Genomic DNA, 21610 nt, shown 5'->3' with positions numbered 1-21610 from the left:
CAGGAGGATGAGATGACGACCATTCAGGACAAGATGGATAAATGAGTTCACCAAAGGTAATACAAGATGTAGTTGCCATAACTACCTAACAGCGCCAAAAAGCAAATGCAGATGGCAAACATGGAACTAAAGCTCAGGCCTGTATCCTTGCGGAAGACTGCCAGTGTGATTTCACAGTTAGGTCCAGTATAGCCATCAGGGCAGTGACACTGGAACTTGGTTGGTGACTGCGAGATGCAGGTACCATAGTTACAGGGTCTTTCAGCACATGCAGTGTAGACACACTGTCTACCAGTGGCATTCTCCATGACCATGTGTCCCGGAGGGCAGCTGAAAAGACGAAGGCAAAATGAAACCATTAAACTTTGAGAAAAGTAGGCATGAAAGGCAGCATTTAAGATTTTAAAACAGTCTTTGATGACGCTCTGTATACAGTTTCTGAAGTGGCTACTAGAAGTAAGTTACTTAGAATTACAGGATTATCATCTTTTCTAAAGCAGTCATACAACAGTGAGCTCCACAACTTTAAACCCTTACATCTGGGGCTTTCAGAACTCCAGTAGTTCCACTGGCTTCTGCAAGATTACCCATGTGAAAAAAAGATGGATTAGGGTGCACAGTTCTGTCTAGGCAGAATAAGCTATGCTGTGTTCTTTGTGTTTCCATCACAGTGAACTTCCAGGAAAAAAAATACATCTCTAGAAAACTCTGTGCGGACAGTGGCTGGCAGTAATGCTTAAAGTGTACGTTTTCACAGCACAACTAACTTGAATTAGCGTTGTCCTAACCTCAGCCCCAGTCACACACAAGATCTCTGAGCTTAGTGATGTGGTGCTTCTAAGGCAACTGGAGTGGCCTGTAAGGGAACAGAGGTCACAGCTTAAGACAGTGTACAAAGTCAGACTCTAACAAAAGAAAGCACACCTACATTGCACAGTACGAACTTCACGAGACAGGTAGCCATGCTAGTGTTCCACTCCACTTGAGCCAACATACCTTCTTTTCTTAGGTTGCAGGGTTTACAAACATTCTGGATTTGCTGCTATTCTTTAAACATTTTCAATTAAGACAGGCAGCTGCAATTGTTACAGAATCAATGGAGATACGCTGATTTACATCAGCTAAGGGTAGTACCTAAAAGGACAGTGTTCTCCTGGTAATGTGATGCCTATGCAGGCATCTACCTTAGTGTTTCACTGTGGTTCAACTGATGTGATGACGATGACATCGCCAGTGGCAGCCTTCAAGTTGCACATCCACCCTTTCCCACCTGAATCTGGAGGGGTACTTTTATTTCCACCAATTACCTGCATTCATGCATCATCCACAAATCAATACAAATAAATTCCTGGTTACAAGGGTTATTCCTACAAGCCTCTGAAGAACAGCCTTCTTTGACGCCTTGGGCACTTAATACTGACACCAGCTCCTTCACGCGAGTATCCAGAGGGATCCTGTAGTTATTAAATCTGACATCCTTCATACATCCTGAGGCAAGGCACAAAGAGACTGTTTTAAAAGCCATTCAGCAAGAATGATTTGAAGCAGCTGTAAGATTTGGCAGTTTATATTTACAAAGGACACAGGCTACCAAAGTTTAAATCTAGCACTGAATTTATCTAAACCTTTGTAGCATTGTTCTCTGTTTTTTGACTGAATTTCTTAAAGTTTTGATCAAGACGCCCTGTGTTCTCCACAAGAACCAAGTGCTGCTGCAGGCCCCTACCTACTTGTGTTCAAGACAGCAGAACACATACCTCTTCACTATGTTTTCAATAGAAAAGTCCAAATATTGTGGAAAATCTGTTATCTGTGGAAAGTCTGTTATATTCTTCAACATGTACCTGTATAAATTGTGTTGTGTTGATTTTTAATTGTAGTTTACAGCTTAACTTTATAGAAGAGCAAACCACAAATAATAATAAAACAGCCTTGAGTCACTGATAGATTTGTACTGAGGATGTGTGGCATTAATTTCATATGCATGAGATGCTTCAGCATAAAAGCATGTACCTCAGTGAATCAAGTATATTTTGTAACTTCAAAGCCCTTAAGCCCTTAAGTTTCAGCTGCGTAACAGCAACATTAATTGTCCTAATTGAAAAGATCTTCATGTAACCATTTGATTTCTTTGATCTATTTACTTAAAAATAAATACTATTACTCCCATAAATAAAAATTAAAAATATGGTCCCTTGGTCTCACTAACTTTAGTTATTGGAATACTTCTAGTGAAACAGTAGAAAACAATCTCTTTCCAAATAACTGTAGTACACTTATGCTGTAAGTTGTTATTCTGTTTAATGCATATACACTTCCTAAGTTTTTGCCTTGCACTTTTGTGTTATTCACTGAAATACTTCTATCTGGTGAAAACATTATCACCTTGTTTCAAATGGATTCACTAGAATCTGGTTAAAGAGGTGAACAGCATGGGAGAGAGAGGTGATAAATACCAGGCACATGTAACCAAGAAATGGCATGTGTCTTCCTTGTCAGTATAAAAGACGTGCCGTGTAACTGTGCATTACTTACACTGTGATTTTAGGCAAAGGGTGAGCTGCCAACTGACAACAGAGTAAAAAGCTGTTGTGGATAGCTTAACCTTACGTTTCTCTGTATTTCTCCTTTGTGTAACTATTCAATTTCCAGGCTGAAAACTGATCTGTTTTTTAAACAGACATCATGACTTTGTCCACTCAGTTACTAAAAATGTAAATTGTTAGCTCTCATTCAATAAACCATTTCTAATTTTAGTTAATGCTTCAACTGAGTGACTGTAAAATCCAATAATACAAAGGTAGTTCCTAAAGGGAATAAACCAGAGCTGCTCATGTGCTATGCAATGCACATATAAAATGGAAATATTCCTTTCAGCATAGGGACAATTGTATTTGCTAGGGAAGGAGAGCTGCCGAATGGGCTGGACAGAACCATATAACGAACCAATTCTGTGCATTTAACGGAATGAGCCACCCACAGTCCACCTGGGAGGCGCTTGTGGATCTCCAGTTACAAATACTCTACACGCAGTCATGTGAAGAGGTTACCATCTTTGTTCCAAGTCCAGTAGCTAACAGTATTTGCATATAATTCCCCGCTGTAACTTTTTTCTAGTCAGAACAGTTTATTTGTCCCTTTTGCAACATGTCATGCAAGACATCTGTTTACTTTGAGCTCTACATAAACAAGAAAGCTTCATGCAATATGCCCATGTAGTACCAATAAACCTTCATTTTTACAGGTCTGAACAGTAAGATCAAGAATTCCTCACCTTGAAAACTCTTGTTTGGATTGAATGGGTAGGTGTTTCCAAGGACCAAGCTGCTGGGGTCAATCACAATCTCTTTGTATATTCCTGGTGCTTTCTGAATTTCTCTCTTCCCACCTCCTTCATAAAGGCGAAGAGTAAATTCATTTTCATTTCTCTCCAGTGTGATATGATGCCATTCACCATTATCAATGTGGTAGGAGGGAAGGCTTACAGAATAGTCTCCATCACCCAGATTATATGAGACCACTAAGAATCCCTGAACAACCTTGTAGATAATTAACAAAGTAGTAAGAAAAAAAAGAAAAAAAGTCATCACCTGACATTCTGTATTGACCTGTAACTGTCACATTACTTGAACTAAGACTTGTATGTAATCATCAATCTTAAAGCATTTGTTCACATTTAGGGTATGTTTACACTGCACATACAGCGTAACATAAAGATACTTCAGGTGCTACCGAACTCAACTAAATACTGGCAGCAGTGTACTCGCAGTAGTCTGTAATTCACTCACAGTAATCTTACCCTGCTTCTCAGAAAAATTTATGGGGTTCTTCAAATGGTTGAGAATCTGGTGTATCACTTCTACACTGACAGGTCAAACCAACTTGGCTGAAGAGGTGACTCACTCAGTGGCATGTATAAAATGAACAGGCTGTCATTCTGAGAGGCAGCCATCATTAGAACTGCTACAGGCACCTTTCTTGGCAGGTCTGAGCTATGCAGAATTAGACACTCATGACTACAGCTGAATAGGACACCAGGGCAGACACACTACTCATCCTATTCTGTACAGCAACTCCACTTCACTGCAACTGGCAATAAATTCCTCTGAAATCCAATGGGATACCATTGTTGTGCAGTCAATATCTTAAGTGAAGGATCAGATCTGTAAGTGTCCATAAAACAAATTCCAAAGTTTTTGTGCTTAGATAAGGTTTTCGGTTCTATTTCCAACTATTAAGCTAATGTTTCTCTGGGCTAACTATTCACTGGCATTGATGTAACTTAGGCTATTGCTGTCTGGGATGCCTTGCTCACCTGCAAGGTGATGTGTTCATCCTTATTTCGAGACAACGTACTCATGATAACACTGTCAGGCTGCCGTGTCCTAATCATGGCTTCAAACAGTGTCCTGCGGGCAGGCACGCTGACGGGAAGCTGACAGCGAACGTGACTTCCTGGCCCAAATGTATATTCTTTGGCAACTAAAAGGACAGAATAAAGACCTTGAAACCATTCTGTAAACCATTCTGTAGGGAGACAGAAATATTAATATTTCTATTATTTTCACAATAAGAGTTGAAAATAAAAGAAAAAATGTAATGCACAGCATGGATCCATGAGACATAACTTGTCTTTTGGGACATGTCCCTTTATCTATTTCCAGAACTTCCCCCATCACTCTCCCACTTCATCTTCCTCTGTAAAGAGGTGATCTCCCTCCTGACTTGATCCTGCTTATGCTTCTCCTTACAAAGCTCACACAGGATGACAGTGGGAAAGCAGAAGCTCTGACCAAGACAAAAGAAGAGACTGAAGACAAAGTATTAAGTACCACAACCAATTTTCACAACCTGCTATTTTATAGTCATCTTTTTGCTGTGAACTTTGGCTCCATGAGGGCTAAAGAAAAGATCCTACTATACTGAAAGCACAGATCCTTAAGTCAATAGTCTCTTCCAGACACCAACAGAGCAGTAACTTCTGGTTCCAGTTGTGTAGTTCTAATTCTGCACAGTAAGTGGTACTGGCACACTCACATTTAAGTTTTAGGTTATTAGATATTTCTGAAAGTGTAAACAGATACAAATTCAAAAAATTATGACAAGAACAAATAATTTTGTTCACAATTCTTTTGTCATGCAGTCTCCATTATACAGTTATTGCACAAGCACCCTCAGGACTAAAAAAAGTATCTGATACTGAGAAAGTAATTTCTCAAAGGGAATCAGAAAAGAATTTCTTAAAGATTGCTGGCAACTACACTGAAATATGGCTTTACACAACATAAACATCAGAAACCACCTCAGCAACCACCACCTGCAATTTTAAGTTTTCTGTACTGTAAAGTTTACCACCCTATCAATAATGTAACAGAAAAACAGACTTCACCTTTATCACATCGATAGCCATAGTAGCCCGGCAAACAATGGCAAGCAAACGAGCCCCAGTCTCCAAGACACCTCCCATGAATACCACAGGAAGATGACCCCATGGTCTCACAGCTCCCATCTGTAAGTGTGCAGCCAGGAAAGCTATTCAGAGACTCTGCAGGAGACTGAAGGTCATACACCTTCAAGAGAAAATTGTATGACACCGAAATATTACTGAAAAAACACTTATGCTTCATTCTCAAACAGAAATAGCTATACCACACAACAGTCTGTTCTTCATCTGCATTGCTTAAGATGCTAAGTTTGCTTTTTGACATTCAGATTTCAACTTATTTTATCAAGACCGTATTTTGCCTTTGAATAAACTCAACTCACTACGAAAGGAAAAAATCCCTAATATTTCCTAACAAAGCAGCAGACAGCTGGCATAAATATACCATTATACAACTGCCATTCAGAAGTTCCCCGAATGCTCAGAGAAGCTTGGAAGACAGCTGCATGAAGCAGGGGATAAACAAAGGCACAGTTTCTGGCTCACAAATCCATCTGTTTGTAACTGAGAAATAACTTTTCAAGGTAGTTATTCTAATTATGAAAGAAAAATCCAGAATTTTCTTGTATTTTACACTGGCATCATATAGATTAATGGAAGGAAAAGTTTCTGGTATAATACAAATCTCCCCAAAATTTAATAAAGACGTTTACTCCTTTGCTAAAGCAAAATGTTACACTTTTCTTACCTGAGTATCCAAGATGAAATTGCGCAAACAACCAGAAAAGTGTTTGTGCAGCAATTGTGGGTAGGAATATGGTAACGATTCTTTTACACCACCCAGCTGTAGAACATGGTTCACATTCAAATACCTTTAAAAATTATATGAATAATACAAATAGATGTGAATTTACCTTCAAACACAGACATTATATATTAAGGCGCATAAATAAACATCTACACTGCACTTCCAAATAATAGAGACTTTGTAAAGTAACGAAAAAATGCAACTATTTTATCTACTTCTTTCTCTGAAATACAGTCAGTCAGTGAGCAAAAACTGGACCTTTAAAATAAAGGGTAATTTATTTTTTAAACATGATAGTGAAGTCTAGTGGGAGTTTAACTGTGGGACACTACTACGGTTCGGGTACATTCGAGTTCAAGTTGGGAACAGCTGTGAAATTCTAGACACCATATTCTCTTTCAAAGTGCTTCTGTGCATACACTTCCATCCTATACTGTAGGAATACTACAGCAAAAACTGTTTTGCGTATGACAAAGGCCAGAAACCTAAAAGTTGAGTCAATGTGATCTAAAAGGTACAGTACACATGTCCAGGCACTGCAATGTCTCCCAGTCATCTCTCCGAGCCAAAGAATTCCATATATTTCAGTCCTCACAGAGTTTCTTTTTCCCCGAGTTATCAACTCACTATTTTGTTTTCCTTTGTTCTTGTATTTTTCCTATTTCTTGTGTGCTGCTTTCATGTCCAAGAGGGCCCCATGCATCTCCTGACAAGGCTGAATCCCAATGCTAATCAGCACGCTTGCTGGGACTATCTATTCCACAGCTGAAGTATCTTCATTAGTACATTAGTACAAAGGTTTCCCTAAAATATAACTTGAATATTCCTCACTGTAAATTAAAGCCCTGTAAAGAAGAGATTGTCAAAATCCTCTTTATAGTATTCTTCTGTAAAACCTGAGACGTGTGTCTCTTCAATTTTCCATTCTTTCAGTTACATGACCTCAGTTCCTTCATTCTTGATAGGCCTTATTCTCAAGGCAAGCCAATTACAGTCATTGCTCTTCTCTGGACTATACTCAGTTGGTACACATCTAACCTGCACTGTGGTGCACAAACTGGACCCAGGACTCCAGCTGAGGCCCAGCAGTGCTAACCAGAGTGGAAGAATTACTTTCCATGTCTTAGAGATCTACACAAGTTGAGGTACTACTGTGTAGTACTTGCCTCTTTCATGTTAATGTGGCATTGCTGACTCACTTGCTGACTACCATCCGTATCTTCTACTGATACTTAGCAGTTCTTCCCTTCTCTATATTTGTGAAGCCAATTATTTCCACCTATGTACAGTACTTGACCTTTGTTGTGGTGGAAAAATACAGTGTATTTCCAGGTCCTATTTTTCAGTTTGCTGAGATAATTTTTAATTCCAAGCCATGCCCTGCAAAATACTGATCATTTCTCCCAGCTTGGTGTCATCAGCAAGGGCAATAAGCATCAGTTGAAAGGACAGGTATACTGAATCCAAACCCTTGCAGAATGCAGCTGAACACATCCTTCTGCTTTGAATGTAATAATTGCTTTTTGAATAAGATTTTGCAACTTTTTTCAGTTTTAACTGGGGCTGACCCAACAGTACAAGCAATTTAAACCATCAGAATCATTATTGCACCTTGGCTGTATTACTTTGCTGGAAAAGAAACACGGGGGATTGTATGTCTCATTATGAGACGCTGCAGCCCACAATAGGGCACACCATCACCAGCCTACTTTAATCAGCAGTTTACAGGAGTGTACCAGGCTGTGAAGTGAACAGCTGAGGTATGGATGCATGTGCACATCCCCTGACTCTGCTATGAAGGCAGTAACCTTGGATCAACCGGAGAACCTGATGTGTTACTCTGCCTCAATACGTTCGCCAAAGGTTGTGAGTAGAAGCCCTCGGGCTTGCACTGATCAGATAGGAAGATTGGTTGAGGATCCAGAGGTATTGCCATTGAAGAGTCAACTGGCCTAATTTTGTGAGGTTTTCAAGAACAGGTTTACAGTGACTTGATAAATAAAGTGAGAGAAACCCTGTGTGTAAGGGGTGGTACAGAGTACCCACAAAAGCTCCAGTATTAGCCATGTAGTGCTCTGGGGTTGTCATTTAGTATTGCAACACTACTTGGAGGAAGACTGGTTCCTTAAAATTTGTTTAGTGCTCTAAGGTCCAGTCTTGGCCCAGAAGGTTGTACAGAAAAGCAAATGCTTTTATGCTCCTAGTTATTAATTACTTTGCCTCAATTTGATAGTTAAATGTTTAAAGGCCTTAAAATAAACTGTCTTTCGGTGGATCTCCAGAAATATACCTTGCTCTTCGTGGAAAAGACCCAAAGACTTCACAATTTGTACGATCTTCAGTGGACAGCCATTTGCCTAGTCCTTCTATCTCTGAAACAACAGCTGCACTGCAGTGATCCAAAGTGAATCGAACATCCTACACCAAAACATAAGATTACTGAATTAAGAATTTTTGTAAAATTCAATAAACAAGTTATATCAAATTTTCATCTTTTTCTCTTTGCATACCATCAAACAAAAAGGGCTGGGTTTTTTCCTGGTCTGTTTTCCATCTTGCAATGCACAGTAAAGCCAAAAATAGAACCATTTAAACAAAGGCGGCACTTAACTCTACATTTCATTTATGCTTCTGAGTAGTTTAAACAGTTTCACAAAAACTGTAACTGCATTTGTAAACAAATAATTATCTGCTTTTTGTGCATAGGTAATTGATTTCAGTGTCTAAATGTGTACACTGAATGTGCAAATTATAACGAAGCCTTTATGCACATTCCACATCTGTTGCAGAGCTTAAAAAAGAGGAAAAAGACTCCTCTGATCCTGGAATATGGATTACAACATAGGTAAATTTGGAATTGGTAATGCTGTCTCCCCAAAATTCGTATTAGCAATCAAATCTACAAGCCCAGTTAGAATAATACATGTAATTACCCAGTCTGTTTTTTCAAGACATGGTTTAGTGGGCATGGTAGTGTTGGACTTGACGATCTTAAAGGTCTTTTCCAACCTTAACGATTCTGTGATTCTACCCTCCTGTTTCTGCACAGGCAAATGCTGTGGGAAATACAAATATCCTGATGGGGGGGAGGATCAAAAAACTGACCTGACCATTGGTTCTGACTTCTAATTGATGCCATTTTTTGTCCGCTACATTTAGGTGACTTGGAAACTGCAGCATCACAAAACCTGAGCCATGGCTCATCTTCAGCACAGGAATACCACCGGAGAGTTCTAATACAACACGAAAAAGAAATGAAGTTCAGCTACGATAATCTTTCCATTTTGGATATTTTAGCAGTTAGTGAATGTACTGATTTAATGGCTACTGCTGGTCACAGAAAGTGGGGTTCACTATAGAAATAACTATAATTATATTCTACTACTTCTATTATGTAGAAATACTCATTGAATATAGTATTTTTAGACTTTAGATTGTGCCTCTTCTTTGTCAAAACACTGGAAGTAATTCCTGATAAGCAATCTGCAATTTTATAATGCTCTAAAACAATTACACATGCAGGTTTTACTCCCTCCCATCTTCTACTCAAATTTAAAAGTAACTGCAAAACAAAGCAAAAAAAGAGATTAATGATTAACAATATCCAACAACTTTACATTTCAATTAATTAGGAAAATATACTAACTATACTGTGCATCTTGTGTATTAATTCACAAAAAATAAGCAGTCATAACCTTTTAAATATGCATCAACATAAAGCACTAAGTTCTACTTGTGTATAAATTTTCCTACAATGGCCTGCTGGGGCTGGATTCATCCATCAAATCATTGCCTGTTTAAAAAAAAGTGCAAAAATGCCCCAAGACTGAACGCAGTTTAAATGGATTTCTTTTCTCGCCAAACTAGGTAAGAATGACATGCAACTAAGACTGCATTAATCACGCAAGCTATTTTCAAAGTACCTGAATTCCTTTATAGCACTACAGTTTTCCTAGGGGGATTTTTTTGTTTTTAATACGTATCAATCTATTTTCCCCTTGATTTCTACAACTCTGTGATGGACCTAAAGCCATACGTGCAGGCTACAAAAACAGACATCAAAGAAGAAACACCTACTAGGAAATGTTTCAAAATATTTTCAAACCAGAAAATAAATTATCTCGTGAGATGGAAAGACAGAATTCATACTCTACTGTATGAATGAACATACTACTACACTGTTCAAAGGCAACCCGTTCCCAAAAGACATTTAATTTTTTCACACTGTTTTGCAGAAGTACCTATTGCAATGAAGTTTTCTGTACTCCCAGGTTCTGGATTTGATAAAGGACCACTGTATAGTAAAAGTCCATCTGGAACCACAGTAATAAACTCTAGAGAGAGTGAGCTTTCAAAACAAGGCCTGATGGGACGAAACCACGCATAACCATTTCCATGGAAACTGTGCTTAGTCTGCTGGCAGTCTGGTCCATGAAACGAAGCAGGACAGAGACATCTGAAAGAGCACGAACAAAAAAAATAGTTAAAATTCCCCAATGTTCAACTTTTTTTTTGGTTTCACATACACCAAACGTAGCACTTAAATCACAGTAAAAAAATAACAGTGAAACAATCAAGATTTTAGCAGAGTCTCAGAGGTGCTTGGCAATTATTAAAATACTTTAAGAGTACAAAGCATACTTATGCACTATATTATGTCTACCAAAAAAAGTATTTTTGAGGCCATGTTTTTGAGAACAATCAATTTTTTTCACTAAGTAAGTAACAGAGAACACCAAACATCAATTAGTCAGTTTACTACAGAGAAAACTCAAGGAGGTTTAATTCCTAGCTAGAATAAACCAGTCTCATTTCACTAAAGGAATACTGGTGCATGCCAGCAAGTTTCCTATCTAATGTTTTCTAAACTCCTTATTACCCATTGTTGAAATTACATTTCATTCCCCCTACATCCTTCCTGCTACCACTGATATTTACCCTTATTATTACTCTTCTGGAAAAGAAAAAGATGAGAAAAACAAAAACAGAGCACACTTTCCATTCCTTCCTACTGAATTAGGTGTTCTTAAAAAAACCAAGTGTTAATTACACCACTGTTTTTCCCCCAGGGTTTTCTTTCTTACTCACACACTATTTCCACTGCTTTCAGGACTACAGCACCATTATTGGGCTGTTAGTAAAGATTCTGTTGTCATTCGATCTACACACCAGTGCACTCGTGGGTTTTTTTGTTTCGCCTTCAGTCAGAAGTACATTTATGATTTTTTTAGACCTGTATCTTGTAAGCTCCACTTGACACTTTAAAAATAGAAGAAAAAAAAGTAAGAGAATCTGCAATACAAGTTTCCTCACCTGTAACCATTCAAAGAGTCAATACACATCCCACCATTGAGACAAGGGCTTTGAGGGTAGGAGGAACAAGACTGATGAACTCGGTCCCTGGCTGAACAGGTGCAGACCGCATTGATGGTGGTTGTTACCGAGATAAATGACACGCTTCCAGTATCCGTCACTGTTGGGATGTCACTCACGGCGAGGTAGTTTGTACAACCGTTGCCCTCACTACAATTTGCACTCCTACATTCATCTACATCGATCTGTGAAATGTTCAGTTGTAAAGCTGACTGGATCTAAGAGAAAATACAGTTTAACACATCACCAGTCTCCTCCTAATGAATGCTTTTATTTACTCCTTAATTTCTGAAAAATCTAAGCCATCATAGACCAAAGTGCTTCTTTTTTTTTTTTTTAAACTTGTGCAGTCACCTCAATTCACCACTGTAAGAACTTTGACCTTTATAACCAATTGTCAGTGTATCCTCAAATATTGTAACATGTATTGAAAAACATGTCCCCAGAGGCATAAAATATACTTTATAACAACATGATGTATCCTGTCAATGCAGTTTCCTGTCTGCTGCCCACATCTATCACCATTAGTGGAGTCTATAATGCACATTTAGACAGCAATGGAATACTGTTATAGAAAAACATAGCATACATAAACAACCTTGGCTGCTTTACAGTATTACGATGGATTATTTTTCTGCTAAATAGAAACAGTTGTTGTCAAGCTATATCCCAAGGAGGTAATGCAAACATATTATTTATTTAGCAATTCAATGAATAATTTCAGTGCTACTTATTTTCTATATTTATAGTTCAACATGTGTACAAAAACTACGGGAGAAATTCTCCAGCTATGATTGGTTTTCTGTAAACTATTGGTAATTACTCACTAGAACTATTCATTAAATATTGAAAGGTGATATATAATTAATACAAACATTTTTTCATTAAAATATGTGAAGCAATCCCCTTGTTACCACTTTGATGAATTCACCTGCCATATATTATGGCACAGAATATTTGAAATCTATACAATTTTCTATATTATTGTTGCAGTAATTCAATAAATATGCAAAAGAAGCCATCATTAATGCTTCATGAATATTATCAGTCTCTGGTATTTCCTACTTGGTCACTCTGAAGAGTCTCGTAATCTACACAACTGTTTAAGATACAGTAAGATGTAGGCAGGCGGTAAGTTAAGATATCCCTGTTTGGTTCCCAGAATCAGGCAGACCCTACCATATCCACAGAAAGGGAAGTGCTGTTTTCTCTTCAGGAAAAATCCTCCATAAGATGCACCACATATTAAACTTAATACGCCCCCACAGCCACAAATGACATGTCAGGAAGTACCCTGGGCACTTGTCCTTCCTCCTTGTCCAGGGCAAGTTACAAGCCAGGCAGTGGCATCTTGCCATTGTATAAGGCAGCAGCTCTAGTATATATTCAGCAGCATCTGCAGGACTGCAGCAAAGCCAAAATCTGGAGGACTACGGGAAATAAAAGTGGGGCCAAGACAGACTGTGTCTGGGTAACGGAGTTACAGGGAGTGCAGGATCTGGTTAGCAAGCAGGACAGCTAGGGAACATCAGGAAGTGGAAGAAAACATCTTACACTCAAAAACTATTTTCCCCTTGTAACAGTAAAAAAAGTTGGGGGAGGGTGTCACTTTGCATTTAAAGTTGTCCTTTGGCGAATTAAATACAATCACAAAATTGGTTGTCTCCACCTCACTTATCTGTTTTAACTGCTCTTCTAACAGTTACATATTTCTATGTATGTATATCTAATCTAATATAGATATAGAATAACATATCTATAGAACAATAGATATCAGTATCTAATATTCCTTCCAGCAAGATGTTTTCTGTGGACTGTCATCTCTTTGTAGAGTACAAATTCCATCTGGGTGGCATCAAGCCGCTACTCTAAGTGTCTAACCACAACGTGATGATTTGGGTATTTCCAACAGCATCTGGAACGTTCAAAAAGCTATCATTTTCAAGACATTCTCTGCACTACTGTACCACTGCGGCTTCTAGGAATTCTTCTGATTTCATATTCAGAAGTCTGATAAATTACACAATGAAACACTGACTGGAGAAAACACAGTTAACTGTACCATGATGGGAATGGAGAACCATCCTTCTGCAACTAAAAAGTGGTTATATTTATTGAACCAGAAGTTAGTACAACCATATAATAATTGTATGTATGGGACTAAGGAGAACAAAGAAAGCTTGAATTAAGCACTTGCTTAACAAATGTTTTTGTCCTGAGTGAAGCCAAAAAAACTTATCTGTAGATCTAGCATATTCCTTCACTGATGTTTGGGATATGTACCTTGCAAACTCAGTATTTGAGTGAATTACACAGAGGCATGATAACCCTAGAGAACATACCTCATTTTTAAATGCTGCCATCTCAGCATGCAGTTTCTCAGGTCTGTAATACGCCGAACCACCATGGACTGCAAATCTTACATCTGTCTGTTTTCCATCAATGTTCATCACACTGAAGACAATGATATCACTAAGCTTAGCAGGTAATATTTTTGCTAGTACTTCCTTGAACTTTTCATGTCTCGTTTTGCCATGTTCATCTCTCCTTATGAACTCCTCTGCTGTGACATCTGAGTTTGGGATTCAAAAACAGATAAACATGAAATATTGGGAGACCACAGGTTAATTTCTCAATTTATTTCTTATTTAACAACATGGAAACATACTGGAAAGTGCCCTACAGTGAGAAGTTAATCAAGTATTGGTATAATAATACCTATATCACATAATCATTCAGTTATAGAAGCAGCTAATCTAAACTCTCACCAGCAAATAAAACTAACCTGATAGGCGCACAGTGGCTGAGTTCTGTATGGCTTCATTTTCCAGCTCTTTGACATGGATTTGTACTGTAGATACAACATCAGGACAAACTCCATCAGAAACTCTAACTTTTAAATTGTATATTCCTTGAGGAGCGTTATCGACCATCATCAAAGAACCGGTCCTCTGATTTAATCTGAAAGACCTAGACATAAATCTTCAATTAGGAAACCATAAGAAATCAAAATTGAGAACTTACTTTGTTCATCAACATAGTTCAGAAGGACTTAAATGTTACTATGAAGACTATAGGATCAAAACCTATTGGAATTAGCAACCAACCTCTGAAAAGCACCAGAAACACTTTAATTCAGAAATTACAATCTGCAGAGCTTATAAAAAGATGTTTCTGCCACTCCCAAATCCTCAGACTTTCCTAATCCTGAATAAAAGCAGTGTGTAGTTAAACCATGGGGTTCAACATAGTCGTCAGGTCTATAAGATAAGTAATAGAAAGTGACAAAGCCACACAAAGTCATTCCAGGTGCTCATTTATGCATCTGGAACAGAATAAAGTTGGTATGAAATCTCTGCTATCATCTTAATTTGCTACCTCAAAAGGACAGCAGTCAGTAATTATGGAAATATTCCATGACCACCATTATGGAACAGTAACCTCTTAATATGGAAACAGGCCCAGGGGCTGCTGATGGACAGAAACTCAGTCTTTAATTTTGGGCTACATAAAGCTTTTAAACCTTTATTCACAGCGGAGACAAAAATTCACATTCATTTTCACACCCATTTTCTGTATTTCAAACAGCATACAATTATGCTGTATGCCACCACACTGTATGACATGAACAAAGAATGGGTAAGTAGGAATTAAGAATCCAATTCAACATTTCAATTAACAGAAAAACCTCTACTAATCTAAGAGCTATGTTTTTTGCACGCAATTGTTAATTTAGCCATCAATGGAGATCACCAAATTCCTTTCCACTTTTGATGAAATAATTCCATTCTGCCCCTTTAAATTTAGGATTTGTATTCCATCAACACTAATATTTGAGGGCAAGTATTAAAACCTCTGCCTATTTTTAAATTAGATCTTACAGAATACACGTTTTTTATATAAATTAATGATGACATCCGCCTAAAAACAAACATCATGGTGTGAACCTGCATTCTGTTGGAAAAAATGTTTTATGCATTAATTTCTTAATACATAGTTACCCAAGTCAAAAAGAAAAAGAGCATTCAGAAGGTACATTCCGTAATACACTCAGTAACACCAGCCTTATGCACATCCTGAGCACAGAGAAATACATGGTGAGTAAAATAATTACAGAAGCATAAATATTACTCATTTTGATGCAAGTACAATCCTCACTTGAGCAGTTTTCCTTCAGAGACAAATGTTTTATTGTCCCAGTCATCTTGATCTGGTGCAAACACTTCCCCAAGCACTGTTGTTGTCCATTTTCCTGTTGACATAAATTATAATAAATCTGCATTTAATTTTTGCTTTTCAGTGAACTTCATATTCTGCCGCATTCACTGCTGCATTTATTATTTTCAGAATCCTGCTCAGTTTGGTGGTGGTTATGATCCAAGATTCTTAAAATAATGCATAGCCTGTCATGTAATTTATGCCGGTTCTGGAAAGGTGAGTACACTATGGATGTTACATGCAAGAAGAAAAGCTGAAAGCAACACAAAACAACAACAGAATGATACATAAATACAACTTTATATAAAATCCTCAGACAAAAAAAAAAAAAAAATCACCACATCAGGAGTTAATCCCCAAATGTTTCATTGCTGCTCTACTATTTTAAATGGCACACCAGTGGAATCCAGCAAAAGAGGGAGAGCTTTCTGTGGGGTGCAGCTAGGAAAGAAGGATGTGACTGAAAAAAGGAAATGGGCAAGAAGCCACCAAGCTGTGCCAGTTCTTGGCTTTTTTTTCAGGCCCCGGTGGACTATCACAGAAGTGCAACATCCAAGCAGCTGTTCTAAAATAGCAGAAGGAGCAACTCCAGGGAAGGAGACCTTTGAACAGCATTTTTTTTTTTTTTCAGTTCAAAGACTACATGTTCTGGGAAGCAGTTACTTACTGCACCCCAAAGATCATTGTTTTCCTAAAAAAAGGACTGACCCAGCTTTCTCTCGGATCCTTTCTTGGCAGCAGCAAACGTCCCTCCTCAAGACTTCTATCCTGCTCAGCCACACAGTGGCTGTGACAGTGGAGGTGGGACTCCTCTACAATTTTTGGTTACGGCTTATCTATGAACCTCTGTTTCTCTCAGTTGCTTCAAGTTCTGCTATGCTCATCTCCAGATCTCTTGGCATCAGATACTTGCCAAATCATGTGTGCACACACAAAAAACTTCTCCTCTGTGTAGATGAAAACTAGTCAATGGAAAATAGATTCTACTGGTTTATAAAAATACTGCTTTTTCTGCAAGTGCAATATGTACTTGTTTGTGCCTAACAGATTTTCAGTAGATTATCTTTTACACACTAGGGTCTGAGCTTTGCAAATATACTTTACTCATTCCACTTCAGAATTGGAGTTTCTGTTTCAAAATATGTAAACCATCTTAAAAAAAAAGTAAGAACTGCAAGACAGAAATTATGTATAAAACTGTGCTATTTTCATGAATCTGATATAATATCCAGATAGCACTTACCGTTGTAACTGTACACATAGACTTCCTTATGGCCAGGTTCATGGCAGTTGTCATTTTCATCACCAATTGTTATAGTTAGGGTGTTTGTAGAGCTCATAGCTGGAACCCCACTGTCTGTTATAATTACTGGCAGATGAAACACTTTTTGCTTTTCTCTGTCAAAGGACCTCAAAGCAGTTACAGTTGCTGTGTTATTTCTGTTGTCAATAAGAGAAAAATCCAAAGAATTCTGATAATCTGGTGGCAATGAAAATGTAAAGGGTGGTCCATTTTCTTCATTGTCTGGATCAAATGCATGAAGCAGTTTTGATGTATGGTTCATAGACACTATTTCAGGCCTCAGTATGTTTTCCCAAACTACAGGCATGTATGGTGCCTCAAACCTTGGTCCATTGTCATTAACATCAAGCAAGTTAATAAAAACTGTAATGCTTCCAGTGTGGGCAGGTGTCCCTTGATCTGAAGCTTGTACAATTAAACTGTATTTCTGCATGACTTCACGATCCAGTGTATTTGCCACAATGACATGACCATATTGGTCAATCGCAAACTGTCTCATAGGATCTGAATCTGACTTTATAGAATATATAATGTTCCCATTCAAACCAGAATCCTTGTCTGTAGCTCTCACTGTGGTTACAGTAGTACCTACAGGCATGTTTTCAAAGAAAGGGCTTGTCTGAATAAACTGAGAAAGGAAAACTGGGCTGTGGTCATTAGAGTCTTCAACTTCAATCAGGCACACTGCAGTGCTAGCAAAATCAAGATCTTCCACTGTAATAGTAAGATTAAAGTGCCTTTCACGTGCATTCTCAAAATCCAATTTTCTTTTCAGTCGAATAGTGGCACATTGCCATTGTTTGTCATTCTCAATATAAAACTTCTGATCTGGGTCTCCCCCGATGATACTGAATATTAAGTCAGCATTGTCCCCAACATCTGCATCTGTAGCACACACCTGCAGAACTTCCGAGCCAATGGCACTGTTTTCAGGAATTGTTGCCTGCCACATCTTTTTTGTGAATTTAGGTACATGATCATTGACGTCTGCAATCCATATAGTGGCAGTGCCAGTTGCTGTTAGCCCTCCCCCATCTCTTGCTTCAACAGTAAGAAAATAATGTTCAGTCCTTTCTCTGTCTAGCATTCCTCCCACTACATGGATTGTACCAGTATTGGGATTGATATTAAACATGTCAGTACCAAACTCATTTTTTACATTCTCTGTTATCCTGTAAGTCAGGACAGCATTAAGACCTACGTTTGGATCATCACGATCAACTGCATCCATTTCCATGACTAACGTGTCTGCAGGAGAATTTTCAAAGACACTCCCGGTGCAATCATCAGGCATGCATGTGAACATGGGTGCATTGTCATTTATATCCCACACATTAATAATTACATCAGCAAATCCTGTAAGTCCTTCGCCACCTTCATCAGTAGCCAATACAACAAATCTCCACAGCGCTCTCTCTTCCCGATCCAGCATCTTGTGCGCATAAATGCTGCCTGATTTCTCATCTATCGTGAAAATGTCAGCTGCACCATGCCCATGCAACGAGTATCTCAAATCTCCTTCATCCACATTACTATCAGGATCATTTGCCATAACCTACAAAAGTTTTGAAAATAAAAACCACAGAAATTACAAAATATGCAACGGTTACATTACATCCTATACACTGCTACAGTCTAAAGGAGTCCAAGCAAAAGTATATGACGTGCTATTAATACATGCATACCAGATGACTGGCAAATGAGAGGCGGCTGAGGGACAATTCGTAGTAGGTGAATATGCTTTGTGCTACAATAACAATGTAGATATTCTATTACTAAAATAATATGTTATTTATTCATATTTGTAGGGGTAATTTAACTATGCTATTCTGATACATACTTTAAAAATATTAACGACTTGCTTTTTAGGATCACAAATTATCCATCCTGCTTACCTACTTACTATCTTTGTAATTGTTTTTCCATAGAAGTCCATTTCTCTTCTTGTACTGACAAAAAACTCAGTAAACTAAATTTCATTAATATATCTGTGCTGGATTATTATTAACATAATTGTATCAGAGTAATCTGTGCTCTTTCATTGAAATATTATAATCTCTGAAACTGCATACACTACCTGAAGTACAAAGACTGGTAAGCCATCCAGTTCCTCAATTATACTTCCATAGTATTCATTGATAGAGAAAACTGGAGCCTCATCATTTTTATTCAGGACATTGATGATGATAACTGCATAATCTTCCCATTTCCCATCAGAAGCCAACAAGTGAATCTCATACATTTTTGTTTCTTCATAATCCAGTGGTTGGGCAATAAAAACGGCTCCTGTTTCTGGTTCTAGATCAAGTACTCCTCCAGTGTTTCCAGCTGTGAGCTGATACCGTAATTTAGCATTTGTTCCTGTCAATTACCAACAGTGTCAGAAAACACACATTTCTTGAAGTAGATTAAAACAGGGGATGTTAAGATGAAGTACAAATCATACGCTAACTGATTTTTGGTATTACAGTTTTCTGGTCTTTTAAAACATGCAGCTATGTCAGATTACTTCTCAGCATTTTCAGTTCTGGTATGGCCAATTGTAACTTGTGTATAATTAAAAAATGTGTCTTTGCAATGAAATATTAATTCAGCTTTTACTTATTATCCCTTGAATTCACTGAAGGATCGATATGACTGGCCAAGGTTATGGGACCAAAAAGACAAATTCTTATTTGCTAAGGAATTCCCCAGCATGTAGGAATGAGTTATCATAAAATACTTCCCACCATTCTGCACTCATATGCATTTAGGCATAGACTTTACCAACAAACAGGACAATTACGTATCAAGCCAGTGGAGACAATCCTAACAGAACTTCTCAAAATTTTAGATACAGTACCAACTTGTTAATGGTTTTAGATCAAGTAAAGACTTCTAACCTTTCTGCAAACTTCTTCCTTCACGTTACCATTCTTCTCTTCTTCCATAGCTACATCTTTAATCATTCACTTCATTAAGAGGACAGAAATTAAGTGCCACATATCCTTCACATCAGGTCCCCTGACCCAACACTATAGAGTAGATTTACAAGCAGCCTAATTAACAAACTAGAAGTTCCTTGAGTAGGTAAATACTTCTTCAGTACAACTTATCCACATTTGCCTCAAACTCCTTGAGTGGGTGAGGAATCAAATACAGCCAGGATGTACTTGCACTTCACAAACATACTGACAGAACTTGTGGGACTTGGGCGAACAAACTTTCACCATACAGCAAAGTCAAATTAGTAGTGCACTGTGGCCAGAAGATTGAAGTCTGTACCATCCCCTCTCTCATTTATGAGCGCTGGTTATGTACTTATTTTTACATGACTTACGGCTGAATTCCTGACTGATTTGTAGATAAAGCAATATAGCTAAGACTCATCATATGCATTTAGAAAGTCTAGTTTCAAATAGGAGACTGTGTACCAAAAAAATAAAGAACGATACAACTATACTGTCCATAGAGAAAGCAAAATAATCTCACTGAAATCAAGTCTGATTCATTCTAGTTAACCAAGACCTTTTTATTGGTGCCCATTTGTAAGAAAATTGTATGATCTATAATAAATTTGTATTTGCTGGCATAGAAATTATTCCCCATCATCCCACATTAATGCATTGCCTCCCGAAACAAGAGTTATTTGACTTATGCCTCACAGATCCATTATGAACTAATGGTCATGCCTGATCAGTTCACATGTAAAGAAGTTTTAAAATATAGAGACAAAAAGATATTTTCCTTTCTAGCACCACTAAATATGTCTTGGTGTGCTGAAAGGAACTCATTAATATTTTAGGCACAGTTATGGGGACTTCCAATACTTTACCTTCATCTTCATCATTAGCACTGACTGTAATAATAGTCAAGCCCACATCCTGGTCTTCATCCACATTTACTTCATAGACACTTTGAGTGAAGACAGGCTTGTTATCATTCACATCGCTGATAAAAACGTGCACGTAGGCAGTGTCTAGAGAGACAAGAAACAAGAGATTAAAATACTCAGCTGTGCCACTTCTGTCAGCTACAATTCCTTAAACTGTCTAGCTGCACATGAAATGAAGATGAATATGTAGACAATACAGAAACAAACCCTTAGGGCTGTGGGCAATATACATACCAACATTACTCAAAAGAACTTGGATATCAATGAATGTCACATCCAATTTGTTTAAACAGATAATATGTGAATAATTGATGCCTAATATGGAAATTGTACAGTTTTTAGTCATAACTTTTTGTCTTGAAGCTACAAAAGTCAAGTTTTAAGTCTTTATTTAAGCACAGCCATCAATTGAGATACGATTTTCTATCTTGAACTTTCCTGCTTCATACTTCATAATCACTTTTGACTGAATACAGTACCATATGCACTACTTTGAGAAACACCTCCACTACCCATACATCTGCATCCTGCGGATAATGGCTGCATCTTTGCTAGCTAGGAAATACTCTCTAAATTCTAAGTATGAAGCCCTAGCTTTCTCTTAATTTCAGAATAAAAAATTTTCCTGGTCATCATATAAAATATCTCTTC

General features: G+C 37.8%; 1 protein-coding gene across 1 annotated transcript in view; it reads right to left on the bottom strand.

Annotated features, from left to right (window-relative positions):
- LOC104625735 (neural-cadherin-like) overlaps nucleotides 1–21610 on the bottom strand; it is a gene marked incomplete at its 5' end in the record, with an annotated part of 48006 nt that overhangs the window by 6203 nt on the left and 20193 nt on the right. The window contains 16 exons of the mRNA XM_010293439.1: nucleotides 86–330; nucleotides 1308–1488; nucleotides 3275–3539; nucleotides 4316–4482; nucleotides 5390–5570; nucleotides 6132–6255; nucleotides 8482–8609; nucleotides 9297–9424; nucleotides 10433–10647; nucleotides 11505–11782; nucleotides 13907–14136; nucleotides 14350–14534; nucleotides 15723–15816; nucleotides 17026–18640; nucleotides 19163–19446; nucleotides 20900–21043. Coding sequence (XP_010291741.1) covers nucleotides 86–330; nucleotides 1308–1488; nucleotides 3275–3539; nucleotides 4316–4482; nucleotides 5390–5570; nucleotides 6132–6255; nucleotides 8482–8609; nucleotides 9297–9424; nucleotides 10433–10647; nucleotides 11505–11782; nucleotides 13907–14136; nucleotides 14350–14534; nucleotides 15723–15816; nucleotides 17026–18640; nucleotides 19163–19446; nucleotides 20900–21043 — 4464 coding nt within the window. The remainder of the gene's footprint in view (nucleotides 1–85; nucleotides 331–1307; nucleotides 1489–3274; nucleotides 3540–4315; nucleotides 4483–5389; nucleotides 5571–6131; nucleotides 6256–8481; nucleotides 8610–9296; nucleotides 9425–10432; nucleotides 10648–11504; nucleotides 11783–13906; nucleotides 14137–14349; nucleotides 14535–15722; nucleotides 15817–17025; nucleotides 18641–19162; nucleotides 19447–20899; nucleotides 21044–21610) is intronic.

This window comes from Phaethon lepturus, unplaced genomic scaffold (assembly GCF_000687285.1).
Source record: "Phaethon lepturus isolate BGI_N335 unplaced genomic scaffold, ASM68728v1 scaffold10088, whole genome shotgun sequence".
NCBI lineage: Eukaryota > Metazoa > Chordata > Aves > Phaethontiformes > Phaethontidae > Phaethon > Phaethon lepturus.
This window is presented reverse-complemented; position numbering and strand designations above follow the sequence as displayed.